The sequence below is a fragment of the Diorhabda carinulata genome, chromosome 2 (genome assembly GCF_026250575.1).
Source record: "Diorhabda carinulata isolate Delta chromosome 2, icDioCari1.1, whole genome shotgun sequence".
Taxonomy (NCBI): domain Eukaryota; kingdom Metazoa; phylum Arthropoda; class Insecta; order Coleoptera; family Chrysomelidae; genus Diorhabda; species Diorhabda carinulata.
The window spans coordinates 32,037,641-32,048,912 of NC_079461.1; the positions used below are offsets into that span (position 1 = coordinate 32,037,641).

The 11,272-nt window shown below is 30.5% G+C and overlaps 2 protein-coding genes across 3 annotated transcripts; one reads left to right on the forward strand and one right to left on the reverse strand.

The window, feature by feature from the left end:
- Positions 1 to 2,735: 2,735 nt before the first annotated feature.
- LOC130903901 (uncharacterized) lies at positions 2,736 to 4,045 on the forward strand. Its single transcript, XM_057816273.1, has 2 exons — positions 2,736 to 3,016; positions 3,807 to 4,045. The coding sequence occupies exons 1-2, from the start codon at positions 2,795 to 2,797 to the stop codon at positions 3,993 to 3,995; spliced, it is 411 nt and encodes a 136-aa protein (XP_057672256.1). The 5' UTR covers positions 2,736 to 2,794; the 3' UTR covers positions 3,996 to 4,045.
- Positions 4,046 to 6,593: 2,548 nt separating this feature from the next.
- LOC130903712 (acetyl-CoA acetyltransferase, mitochondrial) lies at positions 6,594 to 11,257 on the reverse strand. Of its 2 annotated transcripts, XM_057815949.1 has the most exons (4): positions 10,456 to 10,742; positions 10,139 to 10,397; positions 8,527 to 9,475; positions 6,594 to 6,941 (listed from the first exon to the last, which is right to left on the reverse strand). In XM_057815949.1, the coding sequence occupies exons 1-4, from the start codon at positions 10,477 to 10,479 to the stop codon at positions 6,656 to 6,658; spliced, it is 1,518 nt and encodes a 505-aa protein (XP_057671932.1). In that variant the 5' UTR covers positions 10,480 to 10,742; the 3' UTR covers positions 6,594 to 6,655. The 2 variants fall into 2 exon arrangements, with proteins under 2 accessions (XP_057671932.1, XP_057671933.1); XM_057815950.1 differs by lacking the exon at positions 6,594 to 6,941 and having other exon boundaries at positions 8,381 to 9,475; positions 10,456 to 11,257.
- Between the last annotated feature and the right edge of the window lie 15 nt (positions 11,258 to 11,272).

Here is an 11,272-nt window from a genome sequence, read left to right on the forward strand (position 1 = left end):
AAAAAAATTTTAATTACAGTTTTTGGAGCCAAATCGAGGAATTTAAGGTTTTTGGATTTTTACTTGGTTAATTAAGTGTTAAAATTTTGGTTTTTAAGTTTAGCTCTCATTTTTATCTTAAAAGCTCGGAGAAAATGGAATAATTAAAAAAAAATAGAATGGACCCCATTCATAAACATTTACAGCTTTGTTGCACATACAGGATGTTACTGATTTCTATATTTGTCGACAAATAATAAGATTTTATCCAATTTTTTACGATCTTTTTTGAAGAGACTCAACATCTCACTAAACTTTTTTATTTATTATGCTCTTTTGATGAACAAATGGCAAGGCATTCCTCCATTATTGTTTTTACCTGTTACATCTTCAAAGAATAGGCATTTTTCTTCACAAACATCCTACTTTTGTTCAAACTCTGTTGGATTATTGGGGATTTGAATCTAAACCAATTGCTCTGAATATTATTTGATCCTTCTATTGCTGTACACAAGTCTAATAATTAGTAAAAACTTATAACTGTTTTGATTGTATGAAAAACATAAAAATTCGCTGCTCCCTTTCTGTTTCTGTTCGCCTCTGTTCAGTGCAAGTCCGCTTCTTGCCGCTACGCAATCTACTTATTTACTTTTAAAAAAAGCTGAACTTTAATAATTGGAATTTAATATAATTTTTTTAAACTCAAATATGGTTTTAAAACGATATAACCATAAAAGACCTGTGCATCACAAGGACGTTTTAATTGGAACTTGATCGTTTACGAGAATTGTCTGCAAAGTTCTTGATCTCAACCTGAAGATCAATATAAGTTGAGAATATATTTGTCACGCGTTAAGAGACATTCCCTAGATTTTGGACGCTTCGTTTCTTCGAAAAAATAATGTAGGAAACCCATTGGAAAAGGAGAATATAATGAAAGTGAAACGAAAAATAGTTGACAGTCGCAGTGACAAAGTTTAGGTAATGAAAAGATCTACAACTTTTGTATTTCAACTTTTTTTACATAACCTCAAAATGTATATCAAGAATTGATATATCTAAGATTTTGGTTTTTTGTTTCCATCTTTTACAAAAAACATTTTTACGAAATTTGGTGAAGACACTTTTTTATGTCCATGACACACTGTAATTTATTTTATTTGGAATATTTATTTTTTTCACCTTATTTTGACTTAATATTGAAAAAGCACCCCAATTTTGAATCGAAAATTCTACCGTCAAAATATCAGCTTTATTTAAAAGTTTTTTGTTTGTCGAAATCTCTACTTTCTGATGATGTAAAAAAATATTACCATTACAATGGTAAATTTTCTCAGAGAAGTCAAGAAAAAGGAAAAAAACTTCCATTAGAAAATTCTCTTTTAATAATTATTACATTTTTTACATATTTATTAAAATTTTACACTCTAAATACTTAGGTTTATCAATGTAACAAAGAAAGAGTGTAAAGTTTTAATAAATAACCTTCGGATGCGAGCTTTTTTCGTTTATTTTTTTGCCTTTTCTGAGAAAATTTACCATGGTGCTGATAATATATTTTTACACCACCAGAAAGTGGAAATTTCAGTGAACAAAAATCTTACTGATTTCCTGAAAACAGCAGATATTATGACGGGAGAATTTTTTTGATTCAAAATTAGGTTGCTTAATCGATATTAAGTCAAAATAAGATGAAAGAATAAATATTTTAACTCAAATACATTACAGCGTGTTTGGGATATCAAAAGGTTTCACCATATTTCATGAAAAAACATGTTTTTTGTAAAATTGAAAATGAAAAACAAAAAAATTGGTTATTTCAATTTTTCACATCAATTTTAAGGTTATGTGAAAAAAGTGTAAATACAAAAATTGTAGATTGTCTTATTACCTGCAGCTTTTTCAAACAGTAGTTTTGCTTGAAACTGAGATAAACCGTTTTTTACCCTTAAAAACTAAACGTCTTCCCCTTCCCAACGTCATATCGCCGGTAAATTATTTTTATTTACAACCATAAATGCAATGCTGTCATTACTAACGTCATTGAAAGTTAAAATGTGTCATATTACACACCTCTACTTCCCGCCCTCACTTACCGCCTTCGAAAATAATGTAATCGTTAAAATTTTTCTCATCTATTCGAGGTGAATATTTTTTATATTTAAAAATATAACGCTTTGACAAATATTTAATGGCAAGCAATAAAAACCAACAATGAACTAAAATACAACAAAATACTTATTGAAATGAAGCCCACATTTTGTCGTTTTAGGAAGGCCAACAGTTTTCCATGTTTCGAAATATCAGTTTTTTCTTCAATTTGTAGCATCATATTGTACATTACCCACCTCGGGGTGTAATATACCATTTTTATTATATTCTCTTCCTTTTGGGAAGGTTTCAGCCTTCTATTTTTTTTTTGGTTTCAAAAATTATCGACCCTGGTCTATAACATTAAAATTTCAATGGCAGTAAGGAGATTTTCATCAGAAGAGGACGTTATCTCACTCGTAGAAACCTAATTTAAGGAGAAAAAGGTTATTTATCAATAGGAAAACAAATGTATCTGGGATAAGTGTATAATCTATGTTGAAAAATAAAAATGATTATGTAAAAAAGTCTTGTTTCTTTGTTAGTTCGAATACTTTTAAAACAACCTTCGTGAAATGCTATTGGTGCGTTCCATTCTTAAAACTAGGACTGTATCCAATCACATTTATTTTGACAGCAACGTTAACAATTTGCTGACAAATTATTTTAATTTCAAATTGTCATTACACTTTTTTTGACGTGAACATTATACAATCTACAAAGAATGTATTATCACAAGTTTTATAATACAGTGATATTCTTTTTCATTTTCGGTGTTTTACATGTAAAAAGTGATCAAGTGAAGAATGAACAATCGAAAAATATTCAACCTGGTAAAGAATCTGCTTTAAGAGAAGGAGATTGCGCGAAAGCTGTGTTGGCAGATATGGTGTATCAAGATCATGTTAGAAAACCGGGAATTCCTTTTATCACCAGAAATGCAACTGTAAGTATATTTTGGGTTCATCAATTTCATATCCAAATCAAAAGGAAGCTTCGTGAATAAAATAGGGATAATAGCTGCTTTCCATTTACACCAAAACTCAGATTATTTTCACTTGTGACATCATAACTCAGTCCAACGTTCCTTTTCAGTCTCACAAGTGAAACCTAACAGTTTTTACTTGCTATCTGCACAAGCTTTAGTGGACTCAGATTGAAAGTGAGGTGAAGGACATCACCTTGTAATCGAAATAAACAAGTAATTACGCAATACTAAATTATTGTAAAAATTCATCGATGTAAATAATCTTATAAATAACACTATTTTAATTATGTCGTTTTTTTGTTTAGAATAACAGTCGGTTGTATCACCAATGATAATGGTGAATTTTTTGTGTTTATTGTGAATATTAATCCAAATTATTTGTCGCTTTTATTCACTGGACAGTAACGTCATTATCTGTGTGTCAGTTCACTTGAATGTAGATGGGAAATTTTTAATACTATTGAGCCTTCTTGGACATTTCTTAGCTTCCTATATAAGCTGTTTCCAAGATGGTCTGGAGTCAAATATTAAGTAGGTAGGGAAAAAGTTATTTCAGCAGTGAAAGAGAAACATCTTCAATACAAATTTTTATTTAGTGTGGGAGAGTTGAAGGGATGAAGTTGAATTGAAGAGGTAATATTGTAGCATTATTTGTAAGATTATATTACTAAGAACTATAAAGAATTGTATTGAATGCCATTTCAATATCGAAGATGGAAAAATCGTTACTAATTCGAGTTTGTTTTAGTTACCATGGCATGGTGATGCTAAAATTTACTGCGTGATCGTGGAACCGGACAGAGAGCAAACACCCGGGGCTCGTGTATCAATTAAAGATGGCGGAATCAATCATACATTTGTAAACTTGGAGATTGTGTCTAAGACAGGTGAAGGATTGGATTATGTCGTACAAGTGTTCGGAAAAAATGTGAAATAATCCTCATTTTTATTAATATTTTATTTTAATAAAAACTAACAAACTGTATATTCATTCTTATATATTAAAAATCCAGAATAAATATCGATCATTGTCCGCCATCCATAGATAAAATACTACTTAGTTGGAGTACCTTTACATTATTTTTATATGGTTCGTACAAAATTTCTCTTACCTTTTACTTGAAATAAGATGATTTATTTTTTGTTTTCTTCACTTGAATACGGTTATTTTTTTTTCAATATCTCTGCTTGCTGCTCGTGAAAAAAATATTCAACTTAGTTTTGTTGTACCAAAAATTATATCTTTCATTTGATTATTTTATTTTCCTTCTTTTAATAGTTTTACCAATTCATTTAATTAATGTTTCTTTTATTAATTTTAAATTTCTTCATCCTTGATTTCATATTCAAGATATCAATTGCATTTGAAGGGTTGGGGGGAAAAACCAGGCAACTCAACTTTTATCGAAACTTAGAAAAACGCAATTTAAGGATTCCAACTTAATAACACCATTGCTATTGTTTTAAAATTTTGAAGATTTGATAGAAACTCAAGTTTGGTAAATGAAAAATTGAAATTAGACTTAAAGAATTATTCATAGCCTTCTACAAAGACAGTGAAGCCTCGTTTTACCTCTTTGATCTTAAGCGATGGATTGACATCTTGACGACTTATGCGATGTTGTCTCGACAACAACTTGAGACCTTTTTGTGAAAAACCAAGCTCGGATCTAAGAATGACGGAAATTTGTAGCTCTTGGCCATGGTTTAAAAACCGTAAAAGCGTGTGTGCGTATACAATTGTAGTTGAAACCTTCTGCAATCTTTTTGATCAAACAAAACTATACTTTTTCTAATATCAATATTGAGGCATAAAACAGGCAAGTTTGGGTACAAACGAGGCAATATGGTGTGGTCAAATCATAGCTTGAGAATTTTTAAGTGTAAAGTCAGTTTTATATATCTATATAATGACAAAATTGTCATTTGAATGGAATTTTCCGATTTTCCAGTACTGTATAAAAATATGTGGTCATTTTTGTAATAATTATTATTCTAATTTTTTTCTTATCATCAATTGCTTCCCCAAAACCACTTAAAGATGATCGTAATTCAATTTAGGCATGCAATTAATTTTAAACTGCAATTTTATTATGTCTACAATGTCTGATAACATTATTGTTTGATGAAACGCCAAGATTGAATAACGTTGTTTACTTATTCTGTTTACTTAACGAGACAATATTTATTATTGCATCAAGTAATGTGACTCATTAAGGAATGTCGATTCTCATTACTGTACATTTTGTAACGATTCTTCCAATTATATTTCTGTTTAGACGTATGCTTGTTAGCACCAATTTCGTCTCTAGCATCGCCAGTAGAGGACACTGGTTATAGATTAATGTAATGTGTGTTGCCTAAATTGAGTTGGTATTAATGTTTTATATGAAATAGTTGATAAGTTTATGCAAATAATCATTTTAAGATCTTGATAAACGTAGGCAATAATCATTAGAGTTGAAAAAACGCACATCGATGTTATTTAGAGGTGTTTTTAAGTACGAAATTTGATATTTAGAGGGCCAAGTTTGGATGAGTTTTTTGGCGCATTTTCTGTAGTGGCGATTTCTCCTCACAGGAACCATGTAGTGAGTTCGAGTTTTGTGCCGAAAGGAAGAAGTTTTGGGCATTGTTAGGAAAAAGTAAATAATGAATTTTTATAAATAAAAGTAGTCAATATGTAACGTAATTATATAAAAGTGATTGAATAAGAACAAATAATCGTTGTAAAAATACCCCACGGTCTTACATGTAACCGTGTCCCACCCACGTCCATCTCTAGCATCTCTAGATACCAGTGTCGCGTCATGGCTATTTCCGGACTACAAGAGAATCAAGCCGCTTTATAGAAATTGGGCTTGGTTTCCAGACCTGTATGTAAAACCGTGATAATAAGACATCGATCAACATCAAATAACAATAGACGTCAATCTGATTCACTGGACGTCAATTCATGTCATTTTTGATTTCATAAATCAAATGTTATGAGAAATGTCAAGAAATAATGAGGATAAAATTATTAAATAAATGAAATTATTTATATTTGTGCAACATATTTTGATGTGGTTCCTGGTTGCATTGCTTGTTGCCTACCCGGTAGGCTGGGATTTAATTCTTATACCCAACATTGGGAACGCGTTAGTAAAAAAATTGGATGACAAATGACAAAGATCAATAATAACGTGCACTAGCACTACCACTGTAGAACGTTTTCTGATTTATTTTATTTTTCTAAAATAGATTATATTTTTATAACAAAGCACCACAACCATCTTTTGACTAAGCCGTTCGGAAAAATACGACATTGGTTCTTGTTTCGTTTTTCATGGATCCATAGAAGCCATGCTCTTGACATGTCATAGCCAACCGTGAAGTTTGCATTCACCACCTCTGCCCTGCTCGTGGTTAATAATTTTGTGGCTACTCCGTCGATCCACGTCTTTCTACTCATCTTCTTATATGGTACTTACAGCTCTTGATACGTAAGATGACATGAGTACAAATTATAAATTACAGAAATTAAATAAAATACTTTTATTAATAGTCTTTTATTTGTAAAATTAACATTTGGTGTAATATTTTACAAAATACTTTTTATCGAGTCTCTATTTTACTCTCAACATCCTTCAATCTCTCTTCCAACAATCTCTTATCTAATCTATGTTTACACAAAAACTGACCGTTTAAAAATAATACTGGAATTTCGTATCTATACAAGCGTAAATAGCGAACATTTTCTTGTTTTGCTATATCAACTGTATTAAAATTGACCCTTTCCAAAAATGGTGCTAGCTCTGATTTTAGTTCATCACATAAAGGACATGGATCTCTGGTGAATAATGTCAGTTTAGGAAGTTCGTTAGGAAGCAGATCGTCATCTCTGTCAACAAACGCCTACAGTTAATATTTGAAGTATTCTCATAATTAGGCAACACATTATGCAGTAGGAAGTGACGCACATGAATTTGACACAAGTAAATCATAGAATTAATATTGAAGATAAAGTGTGGGAGTCCGCCCCCAACTGCTTATAGAGAGAAAGAGAAAACTACTTTCTACTCAATTCTGATTGGATCAACAAGATGTCGAAGTTTCTACTAGTGGAAATGGAAAAGGATAAGAATAATAAGTTTTGATTTCAATGGAAAGTTGAGAGAGAAAGAAACCGCTGCTTTCTCTCTCCCAATAATACAGTTCCACTTACACGCCTATCTCTCTATTATAATATTACCTCTACAGGTTATTTATTTTAAGATTCTTCTTCTTTCTTTCTTTGTAATTTTGCTTTTTACTTAGATGATAATACAGTTATCAAATACTCTGCAGTGTTCTATAAATGCTTAGATCTGTTCGATATATATATATATATATATATATATATATATATATATATATATATATATATATATATATATATATATATATATATATATATATATATATATATATATATATATATATATATATATATCAAAGAAGTAGATAGTTATAAACCTTGATTTCTGTGAATGAAATATAAAAAACAAGGTGGTAAACCTTTTTTTCTTTCAATAATACAATTCTACTCACATGGCACTCTATCTTTAATATTAACTCTATGAGCTAGACAGGTTTTTCATTTGGAGGTTAATCTTTTATCCTCCATAATTCTGCCTTTAGTCATATTATTATGCAATTATCATATAAACTAGTTTTCTATAAATACTTATACCCGTTCTAAAGAAATTAAGATAATATTTTGGGGCACAGGATAGGCTTTAAAGGCAATATAAGACAGGAGAGACATGACGCGGACAGTAAATGACATAATAATATAGAAAACGACAAAATTCAAAGTGGGTTTTGATACATTTCGGCCAAGAAACAATTCCATTTATATGCCATTCTATCTTTGATATGAACTCTATGAGCTTGACAGGTTTTTCTTCTTCTTTTCCTCGTAGTAATTTTGTCTCTGGTTATATGATTATATAGGCACCTATCATTTTAGATTGTTCTAAACTTAAGAGAATATTTTAAAGCATAGGATTGGCAGTGGACAACAGGTGAGACATGAGGTACGAAACAAATGATATAAGAATACAGAATAGCATCAAAATTTGAATTAGATATTTATAAGCGTTAATTTTTGCAAATTAAATTTCAAACCACAGTGGGTTTCTACACATTTCAGCCGAGAAATATATGAGAAATTTGTCATTTAGCAAATTTTATCTTAACTCAAACTTTATAATTAAAAGGAATCAGTTTCAAAGATAAAAAACGGAATATGCCAAAGGATTAGTCAATAAAATTAACATATTGTAACAATAACAAATATTTTTAATATAAAATTTAATGAAGTAAATTGAATATATAAACAGTTATGTAAACATATTTTTATATAAAAAATAAACCTTTAGCCTTATGTTGTTATAAACTTACACTACATTGCCAATAATCCAAATAAATCCGTTTTCACTTACAATTTTTCAATCATCATCGAAGAGGCTCCACCACCTCCATTACAAATAGCTGCTACTCCTTTTTCACCACTTTTCAGAGCATGAACCAAATGAACAATAAGTCTTGCCCCTGACATACCAATGGGATGACCTAAACTTACGGCGCCGCCATGTATATTAACTTTGTTGGGATCCAGTCCTAAAATCTTCTGGTTGGCTAGTACTACAACACTAAAAGCCTCATTTATCTCCCACATGGATACATCATCTTTTTTTACACCAGTTTTTTCTAATAGTTTTGGGATTGGTATGGATGGTGCAATAGGGAAATCAACAGGATCGCATTCACCGTCTTGGTAACCTAAGACTCTTGCTAGAGGTTTAGCATTTAATGCTGCCGCTTTTTCAGCTGTTGTGAGAATTAAAGCTGCGGCCCCATCATTTATAGTTGAAGCATTACCTGCTGTGACAGTCCCATTTTCTCTCTGGAACACTGTTGGGAGTTTTCCAAATTTCTCAAAATTCACTCGTTTGTATTCTTGATCATTTGAAACTACTACATCCGGTTGTCCTTTTTTCTGTGGCACCTTAACAGAAACTAACTCTGAAGCAAATACATTTTTCTCATATGCTTCAGCGCTTCTCTTATAACTATTAATTGCGTAATTGTCCTGTTCCTCTCTTGAAATATTTAGTTTTTTTGCAGTGTTTTCTGCGCAATTTCCCATATGAAATTTATTATAGACATCCCATAAACCATCAACTATTATACCATCATTAAGATTTACACCTCCATATGGAGTTTGGCCTCTTTTTAAATAATATGGTACATTTGACATAGATTCCATTCCACCAGCTAGTATGACATCTTGATCTCCTAATAAAAGACTTTGTGTGGCAAACATAATTGATTTCATACCAGAGGAACAAACTTTGTTCACTGTTGTGCATACTGTTGACTTTGGAAGCCCTAAAAAGATATGAGAGAACTGATATACAGGATGTCCAAAAATTTGCTACAGATATTAAATATTAACCAAGTTCCCACTAAGGCAGCTAGCGCCCTTTGAAGTCGATTATTAGGGATATACCAAAAAACACTTCCCAAAAATTCTTGATAAGTTATATCTGCAGTGATAGATTGTTTGATATAATCTCGTGTTTATTATTGCCATTCAAGGAGCAGTGGGGAGATTTGGTCGAAGGTTTTCTGTATCAGTTTTTCTAAACTTTATTGTATATTATAGTTTTCAAATATTTTCCAAAATATGTCAAAAAAATAATGGCAATTCAAATAGGCAGATTTGTAGCAAACAATTTAAACAACATAAGGAGTATAAAGATAGTTAATAGAAATTTTTTTGAGATTGCTTAAGAAACTGACCAACGGCGTCATTTTCAAAAAAAGTTTGAAGGTGACATGTCTAGCATCAGCTGCATATGACAGGAATTTCTGAACACCTTTAATGAAATTATTAAAACCTAGGTACTTTACACCTAGTTCATCAGATTTCACAAATATTCATAGCAAGTTTTGTCAATTGTATATCTCTAACAAAACATATTAAGAAATATAATTTTTTAATATTCTAAATTTTAATTAATATGGAGTTTAAATTAAAATATCAATAACCTGCAAATATAGCAGCTTGCCTTGCTGGTGCTTGTCCTGCTCCTCCCTGACAAACATGACCCATATAAACTTCTTGAATTTCGTCTTTGGGGATACAAGCTCTTTCTACAGCCGCTTCAATTGCAACTGCGCCAAGTTGTGTGGCAGATAATGGCCCAAAAGGTCCCAAAAACGTACCAATGGGTGTTCTAACTGCTGATATAATAACCACATCTTTTTTCAAACCACAACTGTAAAGCCTTTGGCTCATTTGCATAACCTAGGAAAAAACACAGCAACTTTACAGATATGTCGAATATATAATCTGATGATAATACCTTGAATGATTTTAATAAAATCATTGTGCTCAGTCTTTATAATAGGATAATCAAATTTGAAATCGTAATATTTCCAAAATGTAAATTATTTTCCCTTCCACTGTACATGAACTTTGACCTCCCTTAATCTAAATGACTTGAAATTTTAAAAGCAATAGTTGAGCTAGATAACACTATAATATGGACTAGAAAAAATGATTTACAAATTTAGATAAAATAATAAAACAATTTAATCATTTATCAACTTTTAATTGAATACTGCTTGGAGCTACGAATTCGGAAAATAGAGGTTATGTTTCTATGGTTTTTTTATTGGCATAATATAAATTTATGAACAATATCATTAAATTCATTTTATATTATAAGTAATATCTCGTTTCTGGTATATTTTTGTTCCCGAACAACTGATTAAAGTTTTTGTTTTGTTCTAATTCTAAAGTTTAAATTGGCCGCGTCTACTTGTCAAATTACTGAACATTTTTTCGCGATTCATTATTAAATACTTGATTAAAAATATTTTAATTATATTATTACATAATAGTTTTAGATATTCAATTATTTTTTACGTGTTTCTTCTTAATTTTAAATCGACTATATTACCATACTCTTCGAATTTCATTCCATCCTATTAATGTGACGTAATCGTAATACACATTTTACCCGTTCCACAGAAGTGGCGAAAAAAAATATAACCGGGAAGTCACATATATGAATACAATTTAATGTGAATTGCTTCAAAAGTAAATATTTAAATTTCAGCTTAAATAAACATTATGTTGTTATTTATTTCATTAATAAATATAAAACGATATATCTT

Coding starts and splice junctions, on each gene's coding strand:
- LOC130903901 (XM_057816273.1), top strand. CDS start 2,795: ATGTATTATCACAAGTTTTATAATACAGTGATATTCTTTTTCATTTTC. Junction 3,017..3,806: donor TTATCACCAGAAATGCAACT/GTAAGTATATTT, acceptor AGTTTGTTTTAG/TTACCATGGCATGGTGATGC.
- LOC130903712 (XM_057815949.1), bottom strand. CDS start 10,479: ATGATTTTATTAAAATCATTCAAG. Junction 10,398..10,455: donor TTTTATTAAAATCATTCAAG/GTATTATCATCA, acceptor GTTTTTTCCTAG/GTTATGCAAATGAGCCAAAG. Junction 9,476..10,138: donor GCAAGCTGCTATATTTGCAG/GTTATTGATATT, acceptor ATATCTTTTTAG/GGCTTCCAAAGTCAACAGTA.